This window comes from Phacochoerus africanus, chromosome 9, assembly GCF_016906955.1.
Source record: "Phacochoerus africanus isolate WHEZ1 chromosome 9, ROS_Pafr_v1, whole genome shotgun sequence".
Classification (NCBI taxonomy): Eukaryota; Metazoa; Chordata; class Mammalia; order Artiodactyla; family Suidae; genus Phacochoerus; species Phacochoerus africanus.
The window spans coordinates 114807379-114825023 of record NC_062552.1 but is presented as its reverse complement, the minus strand read 5'-3'; the positions used below and the strand labels follow the sequence as shown (position 1 = coordinate 114825023).

Sequence of the window (17645 nt, the reverse complement as noted above, 5' to 3'; positions counted from 1 at the left end):
ACCTTGAAGAGTGTTTAAGAGCATGGCCTCAGGGGCCAGTTTTTCTGGGTTCAAATCTTGGCTCTCAGCTTCCCAGGTCCCTGGGCAAGAGCTTTTCTGTGCTGTTTCCTCCTGGAAAATAGAGCTGGTGAGAGTGACGATTTCATGGGGCTGTTGTGAAGGTGACCTGAACAACAGTGTGTCCAGGGCTTAAACCAATGCTTGGCACAGACTACGTGCTATTTAAGTGTTGATTAAAATAATATAATTGATATGGAGTGAGGGCAAGGAAGGAATTCTGAGTGACTCTCACTTTTCTGGTTGGGGGGCGAGTGGATGGCAATGCCACTGAAGGGGAAACCTCTTATTTTCTCTGTGCCATGTCCCCATCCTTCTGAGAATGCCCCCATCTCTGTGGCCCCTGGGGAAGGTGCCCTGACTTTCGAGTAGCCCACCTTCCTAGTGGTGGTTGATTGGTCCACAAGTGAACACCTGATCCAAGCCAAGCTACTCTCAGTCTATGCAGACAACATAATAGCCTCCAAAGATGTCCACATCTAATTCTTTGAACCTGTAAAAAAAACACTCCCTTACCTGGAACAAGAGACTTTGCAAATGCAAATATAAGTTAAGAATCTTAAGGTGGAAAGACTATCCAGGATTGTCCAGATGGGCCCAATATAATCACAAAGGTCTTTATAAGAGGCAGGCAGGAGGGTCACGGCAGAGGAGATGTGACCATAGGAGCAGGGTCACAGAGGGAGAGAGAGATTTGTCAATGCAGGAGGGGGCCATGAGCCAAAGAATGCAGGCTAGCTCTAGAAGCTAGGCAAGGCATGGAAACAGATTCTCTCCTAGGGATTCCAGGAGGAACCAGTCCTGCTGATACCTTGATTTTAGACCAGTGCAAGTCATTTCAAACTTCTGACCTCCAGGACTGTAAGATAATAAATGTGTGTTTTTTTTAAGCCTCTAAGCCTGTGATACTTGTTACAGCAGCCATAAGAAGCTAATACTCGGTCCTGTCCCCAGACCTTCCTGGCACAGCTGAATAGCCCAGGAGTAGGTACTTAGGCAAACTCTAGCAGAACTCTTCCTCAAAAATATTGGAGCTGGAACTGTAACAGACTGTCTCCACCTGGCTAAAAGTGTAGGGTGCGCACTTTATAGGTGTGGCAGCAGCCATGTTTCCTACAGTAGAGAAAGCCAGCCTACAAGGAGAGAGAAGGAAGGAAGGCAACACACAAGGCAAGAGGGACAGGCTTGACAGAGAAGAGGGAACCCTCTGTTCCCGAAGAGCCTGAGGCTTGGGGCATCTGCCTTCCACTGGCTTGGTTGTTGGACCTTTCCTTCCCCTTGTATGACTCCCTCTCCTCCCGGGTGAAACAATGATTGCACTATGGGATTAAACCAACGTGGTCATAGATTCATTTTACTTAATACACTACTTTAGTATTTATATTTATATATTTTTGCATCTATGTACATAGACAAACATGTGATTTTCGTCCTTTTTTAGGACCGCACCTGGAGCATGATGGAGGTTGCCAAGCTAGGGGTTGAATTGGACCTGTAGCCACTGGCCTACACCACAGCCACAGCAATGCAGGATCTGAGCTGTGACTGGGACCTACACCACAGCTCATGGCAATGCTGGATCCTTAAGCCCCTGAGCAAGGCCAGGGATTGAACCTGTATCATTATGGATACTAGTGGGATTCGTTACCACTGAACCATGACAGGAACTTCTAATTTTCCCTCCTTCTTGAATTCTTATCTGGTATGGATAAAATCAGTTTTAACATAATCTCTCTTTTATTTTCTGGAAGAATCTGCCCAAAATGGATAGAGTTGTAGTGCAATCTTTTTGGATTTTTTTGTTTGTTTGTTTTTAAATTCCCTGGAAGAATTTTGTTCTGTTTTGGGTGGGGATTTGTTATCTGTTACTTCAAAACAAATGGACCAAAATATCAGTGGCTTGAAACAGCTACCATTTTATCTCCCAATTTTGTGGGTGAGGAAGTCAGGCAAGGTTCAGACGGGCGATTCTTCTGCTGCATCTGAGGTCAACGGAGGTTGCTCAGTGGTATTTAGCTGACAAATGATCTGGTCTGGAGGATGCAAGACAGCCTTGCCTATTGGGTGACTTGAGGGGGTCAACAGGCAGGAAGGCTTGGCTCAACTGACTGTCCCACTGGAGCATCTACTTGTGGCCTCTCCAGCATGGATATCTCAGGGCTTCCAGAATGTTCCAAGGACAGAATTGGAAAAAGCATGGGCCCAGAAACTAGCATATCCCTTCCACTGCATTCCGTTGATCAAAGTAATCTCAGTGCCCTCTTAGAGTCAAAGGGATGAGACAAAAACCTCATCACTCATTGTTGGGAACAGGGCACAGTTTGACAGTCAGCCAGCACAGGTAGATATCTTTAACTCAATGAATTTTATTATATTTATAGTTGTACAGCCATCATCACAACCCAATTTTACATTTCCATCCCCAACACCCAGCCCATCCCTCCCCCCGACCCAACCTGTCTCCTTTGGTAACCATAAGTTTTTCAAAATCTCAGTCAGTTTCTGTTCTGCAAAGTTCATTGTATCCTTTTTCTAGATTCCACATATAAGGGATAACATATGACGTTTGTGTCTGTCTAACTTCATGAAAAGTTCTAGGTCTATCCATGTTGCTGCAAATGCCATTATTTCATTCCTTTTTATGGCTGAGTAATATTCCATTGTGTATATGTACCATGTCTTCTTTATCCACGCCTCTGTTGATGGACATTTTGGTTTGCTTCTCTGTCATGGCTATTGTATATAGTGCTACAATGAACACTGGGGTACATGTGCCTTTTTGAGTCATGGTTTTCTCTGTATAGATGCCCATGAGTGGGGTTGCTGGATCAAATGGTAATTCTATTTTTAATTTTTTGAGGAATCGCCATACAGATTTCTGCAGCAGTTTTACTAATTTACATTCCCACCAACAGTGTAAAAGTGTTCCCTTTTCTGTACACCATCTCCAGCACTTATTGTTTGTAGACTTTTTGATGATGGCCATTCTCGCTTGTGTAAGGTGGTACCTCATAGTAGTTTTGATTTGCATTTCTCTAATAATTAGTGACGTTGAACATCTTTTCATGTATTTTTTGGCCATCTGTATGTCTTCTTTGGAGAATTGTCTGTTTAGATTGTTTAGATCTCCTGCCTTTTTTTTTTTTTTTTTTTGTCTTTTTAGGGCCATACCTATGGCATATGGAGGTTCCCAGGCTAGGGGTCTAATTGGAGCTGTTGCTGCTGGCCTATACCACAGCTACAGCAACACCAGATCTGAGCCACATCTGTGACTTACACCAAAGCTCACAGCAATGCCGGATCCTTAACCCACTGAGCAAGGCCAGGGATCGAACCCTCAACCTCATGCTTCCTAGTCGGATTTGTTTCTGCTGCACCAAGACGGGAACTCCATCTGCCCACTTTTTGATGGGGTTGTTTTTTTGGTATTGAGCTGCAGGAGGTGTTTTTATATTTTGGAGCTTAATCCCTTGTCAGTTGCTTCACTTGCAGGATTTCTTTTTGGGGTGATGAAAATGTTCTAAAATTAGATAGTGTTGATGGCTACACAACTTGTGAATACATAAAAAAAAAAACACTAAATGGTATGCTTTAAAGCGGTGAATTTTATGGTACATGAATTGTATCTCAAGGGGGAAAAAAAGAGTACAAGGAATCAAGAGACTATATGGATATAAACAATAGGTAACGTATGTAATAACGAATATTGTGCTTAATTTTTCAAAACCATGCAGATAGACCTCGATTTTGTCAACTATATCTCTGCATCCATAAAAACAAGGGGAAAAATCTGGAGGGAAAAACAGAGTATTAACTATCTTTTGTAAGGCAGGAGGGGTCATTTGGTATCACAAATGTTTATAAACAGTATTTCTATTAGAATCTAGAAAGATACCTTTGTGAAAACAGGACAGGGCTGCCTGTTGAGGTTCCCAAGCTTCTCGTCATGGAAAAGTTTGAGAATCACCAGACGTGGATACTGGTACTGGGAGTGCAATGCATAAGCTAGTCCTTTTAACTAAGCTATTATCATTTTACAATTACTTTTTCATTTATTTTCTATTTGTTACAATGACCTACCATGTATGAGCTAGTCATTATTATTATTATTATTATTATTATTATTATTATTATTATTATTATTATTATTGCTTTTCAGGGTTGCACTTGCAGCATATGAAGTTCCCAGGCTAGGGGTTGAATTGGAGCTGCAGCTGCCAGCCTAAGGCACAGCCACAGCAACACCAGATCTGAGCCATGTCTGTGACCTACACCACAGCTCAGAGCAACGCCAGATCCTTAACCCACTGAGAAAGGCCAGGGATCCAACCCTCATCCTCATGGGTATTAGTCATGCTCGTTACTGCTGAGCCACAACAGGAAGTTCCGAACTAGTCCTTTTAACTAAGCTATTACCATTATTTTATAATTACTTTTTCATTTATTTTCTATTTGTTATAATGACCTACAATGTATGTGTTAGTCCTCTTAACAAAGCTATTATCATTTTATAATCACTTTTTTTCATTTTCTATTTTTTGTAATGACTAGGAATGTATGAACTAGTCCTTTAAATAAGATATTAACATTTTATAATTACCTTTTCACTTATTCTCCACTTTAAAAAAAAAAAACACTCTCAAATATTGACTCTGGTATCTGTCTGTGTGGGGAAAAAAATTATCTTGTGCTAAAAAACATAGTAACTAAAAAAGAAACTGTACAGGTTTGATCCCTGGCCTCACTCAGTGGGTTAAGGATCCAGCATTGCTGCGATGTAGGTTGAAGATGAGGCTTGGATCCTGCATTTTAATCCCAGGTTCATGTATTTTCAACGGGGCTGCAAGATGTGAGGGCTGGCAGCTCCTCGGGCTCCAGTCAGCCTTCCCGTGAGTTCTGCAGCCTGAGTGAACCCCTCCCACTCCCTGGCAGAGGGTTGAGGGCAGTGGGAGAGAAGCAGCAGCAAGCTATTTAAAAAAAACTTTTAAGTTTTATTTCCTTCTAAGGCATGCTGAGTCACTGGATGCCTCGGGCCCCCAGTGCCTGGGGAAGTTCCGCTCAAAGCGGAAACTGCTGAAAAACCAGATGACGTTGTCACTTGGACTGAATCTCCTGCAGGCAGTGAGTGGTAGCTTCCTATTTCTGTCCCGCCAGGAGGATGGAAGTCACTTGATGATCAGATTCTTTGACCCATGTTCCAATGTTACATCATAGTCTTAGCAGCAAGCTTACCCTCCACTCCACCCCCAGCGTGGAGCTGCTTAGACTTTAAAAATCCCATTTGTCATCTCCAAGCACATGCCACGCCTACACTATTTTGCCTCCCACCCTTTAGGCTGCAATTTCCATTTAAAACACCAAGTGATGCCAAGCTGGGTTGGTCAGAATCCTAGAAAGCCACAGGCAGAAGGTACCTAGACCAATAAACCGAGGCACAGAGAGGTAAAGAACCTGCCCATGGCTAGAGGGACAGAAGCAAAACTGGGAGCCAGGGCTCAAGTCTCAGCAGAGGGCTCTATCCCTACAGTGGTGTGCACATCCTTGTTGGGTAGACAACTGGCTGGCTGTATACACAATACTCTCTGGAGCTGTGTCTCCAGCCTTCTGGCCAAAGCAGGGCCTTACCCCACCATCATTCCCCTTCTCCTCAGCCCTCCCATGCTTCTGTACAGAGCAAGAGAGGAAATGCTCAAGGCAGCCTGGGAAAGATCCTTCTGGAAGGAAACACAGGTGGCAGCTGGGCAGGAGGTGGCCCTTCCTGCTAGAAAACCTTGTTTGGGGACAGGGCTCTGGGACCGCCCTGCTTAAGGGGAAGCTTTCCACTCCAACGTTCTGAATGGATGCTGTAACCCACCCCCTCTCCCAGTTCTCACCCCCCAGCTGCTCTGCTCCTGTAATTTTAAATTCCCACTTAATTTTGTAAAGTGTATTTCTTCAAACAATTCCTAAGGAGACCTGGATTAACCTTGGGGTTAAAGGGGGATGAATCTTTTCACGGTTTTGGATTTTCCAAATAAAGCAAACGGAAACGTTCCTATGCCAAGAGAGTGTGTGAAAATGTCAGCTGTTAACGCCTGAACTTTACAGCCAGGGTAAGGCTGTCGTGGGACGTATGGCTGGTGTTTCTGGCTCCTCACCTACGGTAGCCCAGGTGACATGACATCGGAGAGCAGGTCGAGCTTGTTCGTTGAGCAAAAGAGATGGAAAGCATCGTGAGCTAAAAACCTACAGAGTTCGCAGTTAGAGATGAAAGGCTGCAGAAATGTTTATTGAATACAGTGCCAGGTTTATAAATAAAACTTATTTACAATTTCCATAGAGTTGGTCCCCCATCAGAGAGGTGGTTAAATCTCCAAACAGTTTTATCTCAAGATTTACAGCAACGTTCAGGTACATGTCCTTTGCAAATCGCCACGGTGAAGGGTGACTTCGGGAACAAAACAACTACCACCATCTTTGCTACAGACGTGTTTAATGATCATTATGATAGAGTTGGAGAAAGAACACACACTCCACCCATGCCACTACCTTCAGACTCCGAGGGATACGGACAGCAAAGTATTTCTGTCTCCTATAGGGCAACTTCAAGGGATCGAAAAGGAAAAGAGTAACCGCCAGCTGAAGGGATATTAAGACACATTCGTGGAATCGAGTCACTGCCAAAAGGATAAATGTATTTCAGGATATACAGTAATTAATTCAAATGTTTAAAATAATTGAATGAACGAAGAGCAGACCTGACCAAATTTACATTCTTGGTTTAGGAAGAAGTTCCCAGTATGCTGAGGGGCTGCTAATATGCTGCTACTCCGACGGGCCACAGCAGCGCGAGGCCTGCTGGACGGCCACGCGTTACAATATGGTTACAAGTACAGTCAGACATGCATTTATAAAGAGAATATAAAAATATGTACAGTAGCTAATTTTCAATGTGTCGTTAAGTTGCCGAAAGACATCAATTAAAGTGTGCAAAAGTTCGTTTGTCAAAAAATCAGAAAAAGCCTTCCTTGGCAACAGTGCATCGAAAGCCCATCTGAAATCAAGATACATTTGCCTTGCTCAACACCTACCCCAAACAGATGGAGAACAAAACTATGAAAGTGTGTGCCAAGTACTCAGCAGTTTTTTATGGCAAGTCTCAGGCTCAAGCGGGATGCCAGTTAAACTAGTCACTTTATAGATATAAATATATGTATATATTGATAGAGCAGTTAGAAGTAGGGCGAGAGTTTACAGGAAGGTGCTGACCAACTTTCAGATGCTGTCACAGCATCCAGCTAGCTCCTCTCACAAACCCCCACGGGCTGCAAACACCCAAGCCCTGGGCTGGTCGTCCTCTCAAAGCCCAGAGAGAAAGGCTACCATGGACTGGACGTCCCCCTCTGTGCAGAACTGGAACTTAGCAGCATCTCCTGGGGGAAAGGCTTCTGGTTCCCATACAGGATCCTGGCCATTCAAGAATCTGGTTTCAAAGGTAGTCTCTTAGGGAGTTCCCATTGTAGCTTGGCAGTAATGAACCCAACTAGTATCCATGAGGTTGCAGGTTCGATCCCTGGCCTTGCTCAGCGGGTTAAGGATCCGGCATTGCCATGAGCTGCAGCGTAGTCAGACATGGCTAAGATCTAGCATTGCTGTGGCATAGGCTGGCAGCTGCAGCTCTGATGCGACCCCTAGCCTAGGAACTTCCATATGCTGCCCGTGCAGCCCTAAAAAGTGGGGAAAAAAAAAATCCCCCAAAACAAATGTAGGTTTTTAGGAAAGACTGCAGGACCACTAAAATGGAGTCCACCAAGCTTCCAGGAAAAAAAAAAAAAATGATGAAAGGGTAAGACAAAAGGCAAGGGTTTTTTAAAAACAAGCAAAATCATCCTCAACCCTATTTAAAACTACCAAAAGGTCATGGGCCACAGGCCTAGGACTGGGTCAACAGTCAGGCTACTTCATCTCCCTGCAAGAAACATCCAACCAGAACCACAAACGCCAGTCCTATCTCACCAGAAGAACCCCCGAGGTACTCGGAGATGTTCCTTCCAGATTCGGGGAGTTATGAAAAGCCAAGCCTAGCTCATGACGTCAACTCCTCCACCAACCACCAGTCTAAGGACCAGCAGCAAAGGCAGGTGGGTGGGCTCCTCTCCACTGCTCTGACCCACCCCTCTGGCGAAAACTAATGAGCTGCAAAATGCCAGAGAGACAAGGAGTAGGAGAGGGAGAAGCCTAGGGTCTCTGCAAATCGGCCCCGGATGCACCCATTTGGCTGCCGAGAGCTTCTCACTGCCTCACTAGCAGCCTGCCACTGTTCCCTGGCAAATTAAAACCTCCCACACAAACATTCAAAACCCAAATCTCCTGGCTAATAAGATACAACCAGTTAATACCCTGAAAAATGCACATCCAGCCTTCATTTCAAAAAGAGCTCTGCACTAAACTCAACAGACCTTTAAAGGGACTTTTAAGCAGACCAATCCCACTGCAAAGACCAGGTACCAGCATCTCTTGGTTTGGGTTACAGGTTTATCAAGAAACACAAAATTCCCTGTGGGCTGGAGTTTTACTTTCAAGCTTGGGGGCTAGCACTAGTTTTACTTGGGGGAAAAGAGCCAAGTCAACTTAATTAAAAAAAAAAAAAAAATGAAAAGGAGTCTAAGGTAAGTATAATCATAAATTAAAAATTGTGATTCAAAAGGTGACTGGTAGTGTCTTAGGCATGAAGAGACTGGCTTAGAAATTGACTACTGCTTCTACCACACACAGCAAGGATTGAATTACAGACACACTAAATCATGTCTCTTGCACAGATGGTCTCAAGTAGTTACATAAAACAGGTCATCAGCAGCACAACTGATAAGAACCCCTAAATACATGCTTGAGAGAAAGTGGTTTTTTTCCTTCATTAAGAGCTCTACTGCCTGAATAATCATTAAGTTATCAAGATTCACTCCCCCCCCCCCGTGAAAATACAAGTAGACCTACATGTCCATAAATAAGATGGAGCGATCAGTATCTGCTTGGCTTTAGGCAAGGTCTCAGGCTCAGCGGTTGGTGCTGGGATGTTGGGAGGAAACCCAAGGCTGGGCTGTGGGCATTTAAAGGTACACTGGCCTCCCCTCCAACTGCCTTGTCCCCGTTTAGATCTCAGCTTTACAAAGCATTTAACACCACTGTAAGTTAATGGTCTTTTTATTGGAAAAAAAAAAAAAAAAAGACTAGCATTTACAACTTGGAATGGATGTAAATTGTAATTTCTTGAACAGCAATGTTGATGGTTGTGCTGAAGTCCACAGCCACAGCCTACTCTGCTGGCTCCAAGTCAAGGTTCAGAAGGTTTTAAAAACAGAGAGTCCAAAGATGCTCCCTTGATAAAGGTTTCTTTTTAAAAATTGATATGAATGGTGACAGCCTGACACCCATTCCGCTCTAGCACAACGCAGACAATGCTTAAACCAACCCTCGCAGGCATGCCACCAGGGTGTGTCATGGCCACCGTGGGTCGGGGCACAGGGAAGTTACAAGAGGGCCATCCTGCCAATGGGGCCACGCCTGGAGTTTATCCTCCACCCATTTCGCTGCACAGCATCCTGAGGTGCACCAATTTTACATGTCTGTTTTCAGTAAACCAGCTAGGACAATTTATACTAACAAACGGAACTAGAACCCCTTTGAGTAGGTTTTGAATTTGTTTTTTCATTTTTCGTTTTTAATACAAACGCCTGACTGTGCTCAATTGTCAAGCTGCATGCATGAAAAACTGGCCAGCCCAAACAGTGTATTAATCATGAGCAAATGGACCTGCAAGGAGTCCACTAAGTGTTTCCTTATCATTAAGGTAGGACAAGTATTTATATCGGAAAACTGATGTGTAGCTTGATCTTTAGGGGACAGGACCACCAACCAATACATGCAGATTTTTTGTGTGTGTGGACAGAAGGTACTTCTGACATTCAGTTTTGCTATATAGAAACAGAATGAGTAAATGAACTTTTCTTTTTTTTTTTTTTTTTGCAAGAGGTAAGTAAAAGATTCAATTTGATTCTTCTAGAGGGGGGAAAAAGGAGTTGAAAGTAGGTCTTCATTTTGCAGTCATCATCTGTACGAATTCTGAAAAGACAAATAATCATAAACTTTCGGTTATCTTTAAAAGCAGCTTTAATGAACAGAGCTCTACGCTGCCCAAGGGGGGGATCAGTGAATGTCTATGAAGCGGTGAACTTGTGTACAGATCCTAAAGGGAACACCAGTGAGCACTAAGCTAAAGAAATGTAGTCTATTACCTTCGTAGTTGACTTGTCCATCTCCATCAATATCTGCTTCTCTGATCATTTCGTCTACTTCTTCGTCTGTTAGTTTTTCTCCTAAGTTTGTCATGACGTGACGTAGTTCTGCAGCACTGATGTAGCCATTGCCATCCTGTGAACACCCAGCAGAGGTTACCGACAGGGACTCGCAGCAGCTGGGTGCGGGCAAGTCAGCCACGACGTCATTGCGGCCCTCAAGTTACTGACCACCCTGTGTAGGTCGACAATTCTCCAGTCTCCAGTTCCCACCTCTACCCGCTACATACATGCAAGGCAGCCAACGCAGAAAATGCAGGGGCTTTTTAAAAGGAACGGAAATTGAAAGTAACAATCAAGAAATTTGGTTCAAAACTTCTCTACTATTTATTATGCTTACTCTCATCTGATAAGGTTACTGCATTTGAAAGTGAGATTACAGAGGCTTAGGCAGTTAGGTAAGTGTTCTAACTGGAACAGAATGTTAAAGCTTTTAGAAACGATAGCCAAAAAGCCATATTTAAGGAGAGTCTGCAATGCAGAGGCAGCAGGCTTACCTTGTCAAAGACTCGGAATGCCTCGCGGATTTCTTCTTCGCTGTCTGTGTCTTTCATTTTCCTAGCCATCATAGTCAAAAATTCTGGGAAGTCAATGGTGCCATTACCTCAAAGGAAAAAAACAAAAGCTCATGTGAAATAAACACGCCAGTAATGCTACCCCACAGTGATAATTTTAGAACCAGTTTATAGAACAGTAAGCACTTGCTAGGACAAACTGGGAAATTATTTTATTAGGATTAAGCATCTCAGGTCCAAACTATTCAAATACTTCACAGGGCAACTTCCCATGATTCGCATGATTCAAACCAGGAATCAGTGCCCAGGACAGCATTTAAGGATGCAAAGAAAACTACACATATGAATTCTTAGCCACCTAAGGATTGGTACAGCTCTGAGAAAAAAAAGCACACAGCAGTGCAGGCTGGATCTTTCCACTCCCAAGAGAGGGACTTGAGGGTGCTTTCCCCTGAGTTTGGGAGATCACTGAGATCTACTCTGCCTGGGCTAGTGATGCTGATAAAGCCTATAATTGGGCCGACAGGAAGTAGGCAATGTTTTTAGGAAAGAATAGGCTTATGAGAGGGGAAATGCTGACTCTGTTACATCAGGGACCATGAACTGTTAGAATGTCTTCTCTGGGAGGCATTTCTCAGCCACATTATGATAAGTCACCTAATCATTTTCTCCCCAACCCAGTATCTTTATTTCCCATTAAGGAAAAGGCTCCGAAGTGTTTTCTCAGCTCAGGCCATTAATATTTAGGAAACCGTGTCAGAAGAATCTGTTCTATGGCCAGTATTCCAAACAACTCCTCCTTTAAAACCAACAGTTGGATGAAGACGAGCCACCAGATCAACAGTGTAACTTGAACTAAACAGAAATAAAAATTATGTAAAGTGACTCATTTTCACCAGTACCTTTAAATCAAAACAATAATTTGGAGATCCCTTCAAATCTATTTGGCCTCCAAAATTTTAAAGCATTACTGATATTTATGAAAGACAAAATCAATTGTTTGAAAGGCTCTCTTACAGCCACACAGCAGTGTCCTTAGGCATCATATTTATGCATTGCAAATAGTGGATTCCATAGCTTGAGACAACTTTCCCCCTCTTATTCCCTACAACCTGAGAGCCTAATACCCTGTGCCAGTTCCCAGTTTCCCAGGGCTGACACAAAACGGGAGAGAGCCACCCCATGTTCCCAGATGGCTGATCACCTCAGCAGGCACACGAGACAGAACTACGAACAACCTCTTTCCAAACTGTTAAGGATGAAAACAGTCTTTAGCAGTAGTTAAACAGGCAAAAACCAGTGTAAAAGAGCTGATTCCAAATCCCTGATTCTAAATATGTGACCAGACAAATGTAATTCTACTTTACCACCTTATGACACCGTATGCCTTCAACGGCTACTAGCAAGCCGACCATAAAGAAAGTAGCCTAGATCCAAACTGTTTATTCCTACCTCATCTTTTAAAACTTTACTAACGTTCTACATTTTTACATTTGTAGATTTGATTAATTTATTTAAACATGAAATTTACTGATTTAATTAGTATGATTTTCAAAAAACTTGAGTGGTCCTTTTGGGGGGTGGAAGGGTAATCAAAACTGTTTACTGATGGAAGGGGGCAATAAAAGGTCTACTGTCCGCTGCTCTGGAGTCCAGAGGCATGAACCACCAAAGGGGACCAACAACTACAGGGGTTACTGCTTGTTCCTTCTAGCTCCACATCCTCCTGTTAACCTCTATAAATCTGTTCCCTACAGTCACCACGCACCTCACTTCCAAGCCTCATGTGATCCTCAAAATCCTTTCCGTCAAACACACTGACAGCTCCTACTGTATGCACTTCTAAGTAACACCGAAGCCTGCTCTTCCCCCACCTCACTTGGGGTTTTTCTCCTCTTAAGAGACAATAAGCTCTTCTAAAAGTCGGTGGCTATTTACTTTTCCTTCCCCCACAGGACTCAGTGCAGACTCATGGGCCAGGTGATAAAAGACTGAGCCATAGGTCATGGCAAGTTGGAAAGAACAATACAGTGATCCAATCCAGGAAATGTTCTAGACAGTGAGCAGGGCGAAAGGCAGGCCCATAATCTTCTATTTTAATTGTCAACGGCTGTAAGGCAACCACAGAAAGGATCTTTTGCACATGTGCCTTGCTCTGGGGACCTGAAAGACAACTTATAACATGTCTGAACTTGAATTACACAACACAGGCACTCACACGCAGTTCTACAGCCCTTACCATCAGCGTCCACCTCATTGATCATATCCTGCAACTCAGCTTCTGTCGGGTTCTGACCCAATGACCTCATGACAGTTCCAAGTTCCTTTGTTGTGATGGTGCCATCGCCGTCTTTGTCAAATAGGGAGAAAGCTTCCTTGAATTCTGAAAACAAAAGTTTACCACCTTTTAGAATGAATGTCTTTACCCAACCCAGCCACAGCATACCCTTCCCTTGAACTTGCCAAAGCAAGCCATCCAAGTTGTACAAGTTAACAGAAACTGCCTGGTCTTTATCTACTGAAACAAAGACCACAGCAGTCCTGTTGGGCTGGCCTCCACGCAGCAATCCACAGAGCAAATGTCATTCCTGGTAACTAGTTCCATAAACCCACCATACTCTCACATTTTAAAAGAAGGCTAAGCTTCAACATGCTTACATTAATTCTAAGTGCAATCTGACAGGTGAAGATTGGCCCACCTGTCCCCTTAAGGCCCCTTCCTGTTAAATTTCTCTCTACAGCCATAAGAACTCCGTTTCACAGCAACATGAAGAGGTGGTTACCAGAAATGTACGTCCCCACATAACCAGAGTGTTCTCCCTACATGGCATTCAGAGCATTTCAAAGGCATTCCTGGTTTCCTGAAGAGAAACCATCTCCAAAAAGCCCTCGTGGGAATATTAAAAGCCAAAATCTAAACTAACGTCATTCCCTTCCCAATTATTATAGTGGTCCTAACACTCATTTTCACCCATTCCCACTTAGAATAGCAAGTAGAAGCTCTCACGGTGAATTACTGAAAAGAAACTGGGGCATAAGGATTCTAAACTACATGTTTGAGTAGCATGCTCAATGCAATCTCATCACATACACAAAGCCTGGCACACCACGAAGCACAGTCAAATACTGAAATATTCTTAGTTCCAGCTCCTTTCACGTTATCTACAAAATACTGACAAGGACTAACACTTGACCTAAATTCTCTTATTGTTTTCATTTAAATAAATTCTTAGAAAACTGCTCAGACTCTAGGGGGGAGGGGACACAGGAGTCACCAAAACTAAGTCTACCTAGTTCTGGGCTACTGAAACCCCCTTAAGTCAACAACTTACCAGCAATCTGTTCTTCGGTCAGCTGATCAGCCTACACAGAAAAAGAAAAGGAGACTTTGAGATCAACACAGTTTTTCCAATTACACTTTTAATAGTGATCGTTCAAAAAAACCCTGAAAACTTTAGCAATGTCATTCAATAAAAACAAGAGAACCCTTTATGCTATTTTAAAAACAAAGGATGACAGGAAGTGACAGCATCTCATTTCAGGTTTTCTTTTCTGGACCTATGGACTGGACGGCTGTGTGCTCTGAGGTCTAACTAGGAAGGGTCAGTAAATAATTTGAAAAATGGCACCTCTAGTGGCAAAAGGCCCATTGCATCAGCTGCAGGGGCACCTCTGAGAAAGAGCGCCACCTACTGCGCCAGGGGCACCGCAGTCCCTTCTTCCATTCAAGAAGGGACCCAGCCGCTGCAGCCAGGATCAGGTCCAGGGGCAGGCTTTTAGTGCACCTTGCGCATTGCTGCGGGCGCTCCAAATCTCCAAATTGGCGTTACATAATGGCACTGGTTTGGATTAATAGGCTTTTATACCTACTTATGGGATACAATTAGGTGGAAAAAATAAATACAGTATCAATGGGTTACCCTACCAGCTTCATTCCCATGTAACAAATGCTCTCCAATCGTTTAAATTAGGCAGTTATTTGTTTAAAAGCCTCAAATTATCCCAAGATTCAGAAGCCAGGAAAAAACAGAATGGTCCTACAACCAAGCTGTTACAAAACTGCAAAAATGAAGTACAAAGAAAACTATATTTAAGGAGTCCATATCCTCTCTTTTCTAGAAAAGAACTTTTAACTTTGCTAGAAGATATTTACTCTACCCACTTCGACGACATAAAAGCTGCTTACAGTAAACACACTTTACTAGAGGTGGTAATGGCCACGAAGGTAATTCTCACTTGTATTATTTGGTCTCTGACACACTGAACACGTGCCTCCAGCCAGGGGAATTCCAGATCTCAAAGAGAGCTAATACGTATTTTAATTTTAATGAAGGATGCCTAATGAAGCCAGTCCCAAAACAAGTCCTAAGAGAAAGCTGACAGCATTAACTTTATCCTGATTCCTAAATAAAAACTTTCACAATAGGAATGATGTTCCAATATATCGATGGGGGGGCATTCATTTTTTCAAATTAGAACTGGATCTTCCTTCTTTTCTACCCCAGTCACAGCAAGTTGGTTTTCTTTATACTCATGAAGGAGACATGATGATTTATGTAATGCCAGGGCAATGTCTGTCTTGTACAACAGGAAGCGCTGCCACACCTCGCAAGAGGAGCTGTCACTTCACCGGGGAGACATTCTCATCTCGCCGCAAAATTCTCCTATCAGCGTGGTTACCGAGAACATCCGTCTTCCTCAACAAAGAAATACACCCTCATCATCAAATGGCGTTGACTTGGGGGCAAAGGTACGCTGAACCTGCCCGGAGCCTCTCCTCACCCCGCCAAACCAGAAAACACTGCGGGTGATGTCAGCCCTGCTCGCCCAGGGAGGAAGGGGGCTGTGGAAAACACACCCAGCAAGGCGTACAGGCGCATCTGGCAATCTAGAGGCCGCAGAAAAAGCGGAAACGTGGACGGCATCTCCCCTCAGACTGGGAAGCGCAGCGGGGTGGGGGAACGCCGGGCGAGGGGCCAGGCAGGGAAGCACGGCCCCCGATACCGGCGGGTTCAAGGGGTCCAGGCGGCCCGCGGGGTGGGGGTGGGAGGGGCGCCGCCCCTCCCAGGCCAGGGAGACCCCTACCTCCACCCCAACTCCCGGGCTGCGCGGCGGGTGGGGGCCAAGTCTGCCCCGCGCCTCCCACCCACTTCTGCTCCCCCAGGCGGCGAAGCCGCCGCGCCGCCACCTCCTCCCGGAGCAGAAACTTTGCGTCTCTACTGGAAACCGAGTCGCGCGCCAGCTTCTTCCTCCCCCGCCGCCCCCCCCCACCCGCCCCAATTAGCGCGAGCCGAGCGCCTCCCGCGGGAAGGGACCTCCTGGTGTACCGAGGCCCACGCACATCTTTACTGCCGCACTGGGTGGGGGGCTGCAGGAGTGCGAAACAGGGAGACACGAGACCCGGCCACAAGGCAGGGCCCCGCCCGGGTGCAGGGCGGCAGGCCCGCCGCTTCCGCCCTCTCCGCCCCCCACCCCGCGCCTTCCTGCCCCCACCCCACCCTTCCCCGACTCCTTCCTTCCCAACCCACACCCGCGCCGCGCCCCCCGGGAGGGAGGAGGAAAGCGCGCGGGGAGAGGGCGCCGGGAAGGGACCGCGATGGGGGTGGGGGGGGCAAGGCTGACGGCGCTCCCCACGCCCCGGCTGGAGCAGCGTGCGCCACCGGCTCGCTCCGACCCATTCATTCTCCGCAGCCCGCCCGACCGGCCGCCTCAGTGCCTGGGTCTAGTGCAGGGCCCCGCCCGGCTCCCCCGCCCCCCGGGGCCCCGACCCAGGCAGAACGCTGCGGGCAGCCTCGGGTGCGGCGCGCTGGATGCAGAGATGCGGAGCTGGGGGAGGGGGTGGATGCAGAAGGCTCCGAAGCAGCCGGGGCTAGAGCCCCTGCCCAGGGACAGCCCACGGCCAAGTCCAGCTCCAAAGAGAGATCAAAATTTAAATGAAGATCCCCGGTCGAGGAAACCAAGATGCAAATCTGAATGCATCCTAAACCGCAGCTGCTGCGTAACACCCGGAAAAGAAAAAGAAAAAAAAAAGAAAACACCAAAAAAGAAAAAACAGACTGAACTAAAAATTGGGGAAGAAATGATGGGCTGGCAGCCGCTACGCCGGTGTTTGCCACTCCCGACCTACCATGGTGTGAACGAAGGGAGGAAGAGCACAGAGCGCGAAGGTGGCTGCACCAGCGCAGGGGCTGTGACCGCAGGGGTGCCTCCGCTACCGCCGCTACTGCTGCTGCTAGGTGTGCGCTGAGCGCTATGCCGCCTGCGCCGCCGCCGCCGCCTGCGCCGCCGCCCAACTACGAGTAACGGCGCCGCGTCCGCGAGGCTGTCACCACCGCTGCCGAAGAGCGAGTCTGTGCCTCGCGGTATATATAGGGCGTTCGGTATCCCTCCGCCGCGGCCTCGGACGCCTGGCTCAGAGCTGCGCTGTGAGGGCCGGACCTTGCCCGCTTGGCCCCGCCCCCTGGCGCGCCAGCCTCCCGCGGCCTCCCGCCGCTCCCTGCGCGCCGGCTACTGCGGGGTTGGGGCTCGCGGCTGGGACCCGCGACCTGGAAGCGGAGGGTTACGAGAGAGGGGTGGGGGTCGCAGGACCGGTGCTGGGCAGAGTCCCTGCAGATGCCTACCAAGGCGGGGCGAGGCCAGAACATCTGCATAGCCTCCACTTGGGGTGGCCCTGGACTTCGGAAGCCAACCGCCCCTCACCCCAACCCCACCACTCCTGTGGGACCCCAACCTCTAATCTCCT

At 46.2% G+C, this 17645-nt stretch overlaps 1 protein-coding gene across 1 annotated transcript; it reads right to left on the bottom strand.

The window, feature by feature from the left end:
• Window positions 1-6322: 6322 nt before the first annotated feature.
• Window positions 6323-17253, bottom strand: CALM1 (calmodulin 1). The gene is made up of 6 exons (XM_047794868.1): window positions 17031-17253; window positions 14236-14266; window positions 13143-13286; window positions 10886-10992; window positions 10329-10464; window positions 6323-10155 (listed from the first exon to the last, which is right to left on the bottom strand). The coding sequence occupies exons 1-6, from the start codon at window positions 17031-17033 to the stop codon at window positions 10127-10129; spliced, it is 450 nt and encodes a 149-aa protein (XP_047650824.1). The 5' UTR covers window positions 17034-17253; the 3' UTR covers window positions 6323-10126.
• Between the last annotated feature and the right edge of the window lie 392 nt (window positions 17254-17645).

What these genes read in the sequence shown, in the direction of transcription:
- CALM1 (XM_047794868.1), bottom strand. An exon ending in CAATGAGGTGGACGCTGATG is followed by an intron (nt 10,993 to 13,142) that starts GTAAGGGCTGTA and finishes TTTTCCTTTGAG; the next exon opens with GTAATGGCACCATTGACTTC. An exon ending in CATTCCGAGTCTTTGACAAG is followed by an intron (nt 10,465 to 10,885) that starts GTAAGCCTGCTG and finishes GGGTGTTCACAG; the next exon opens with GATGGCAATGGCTACATCAG.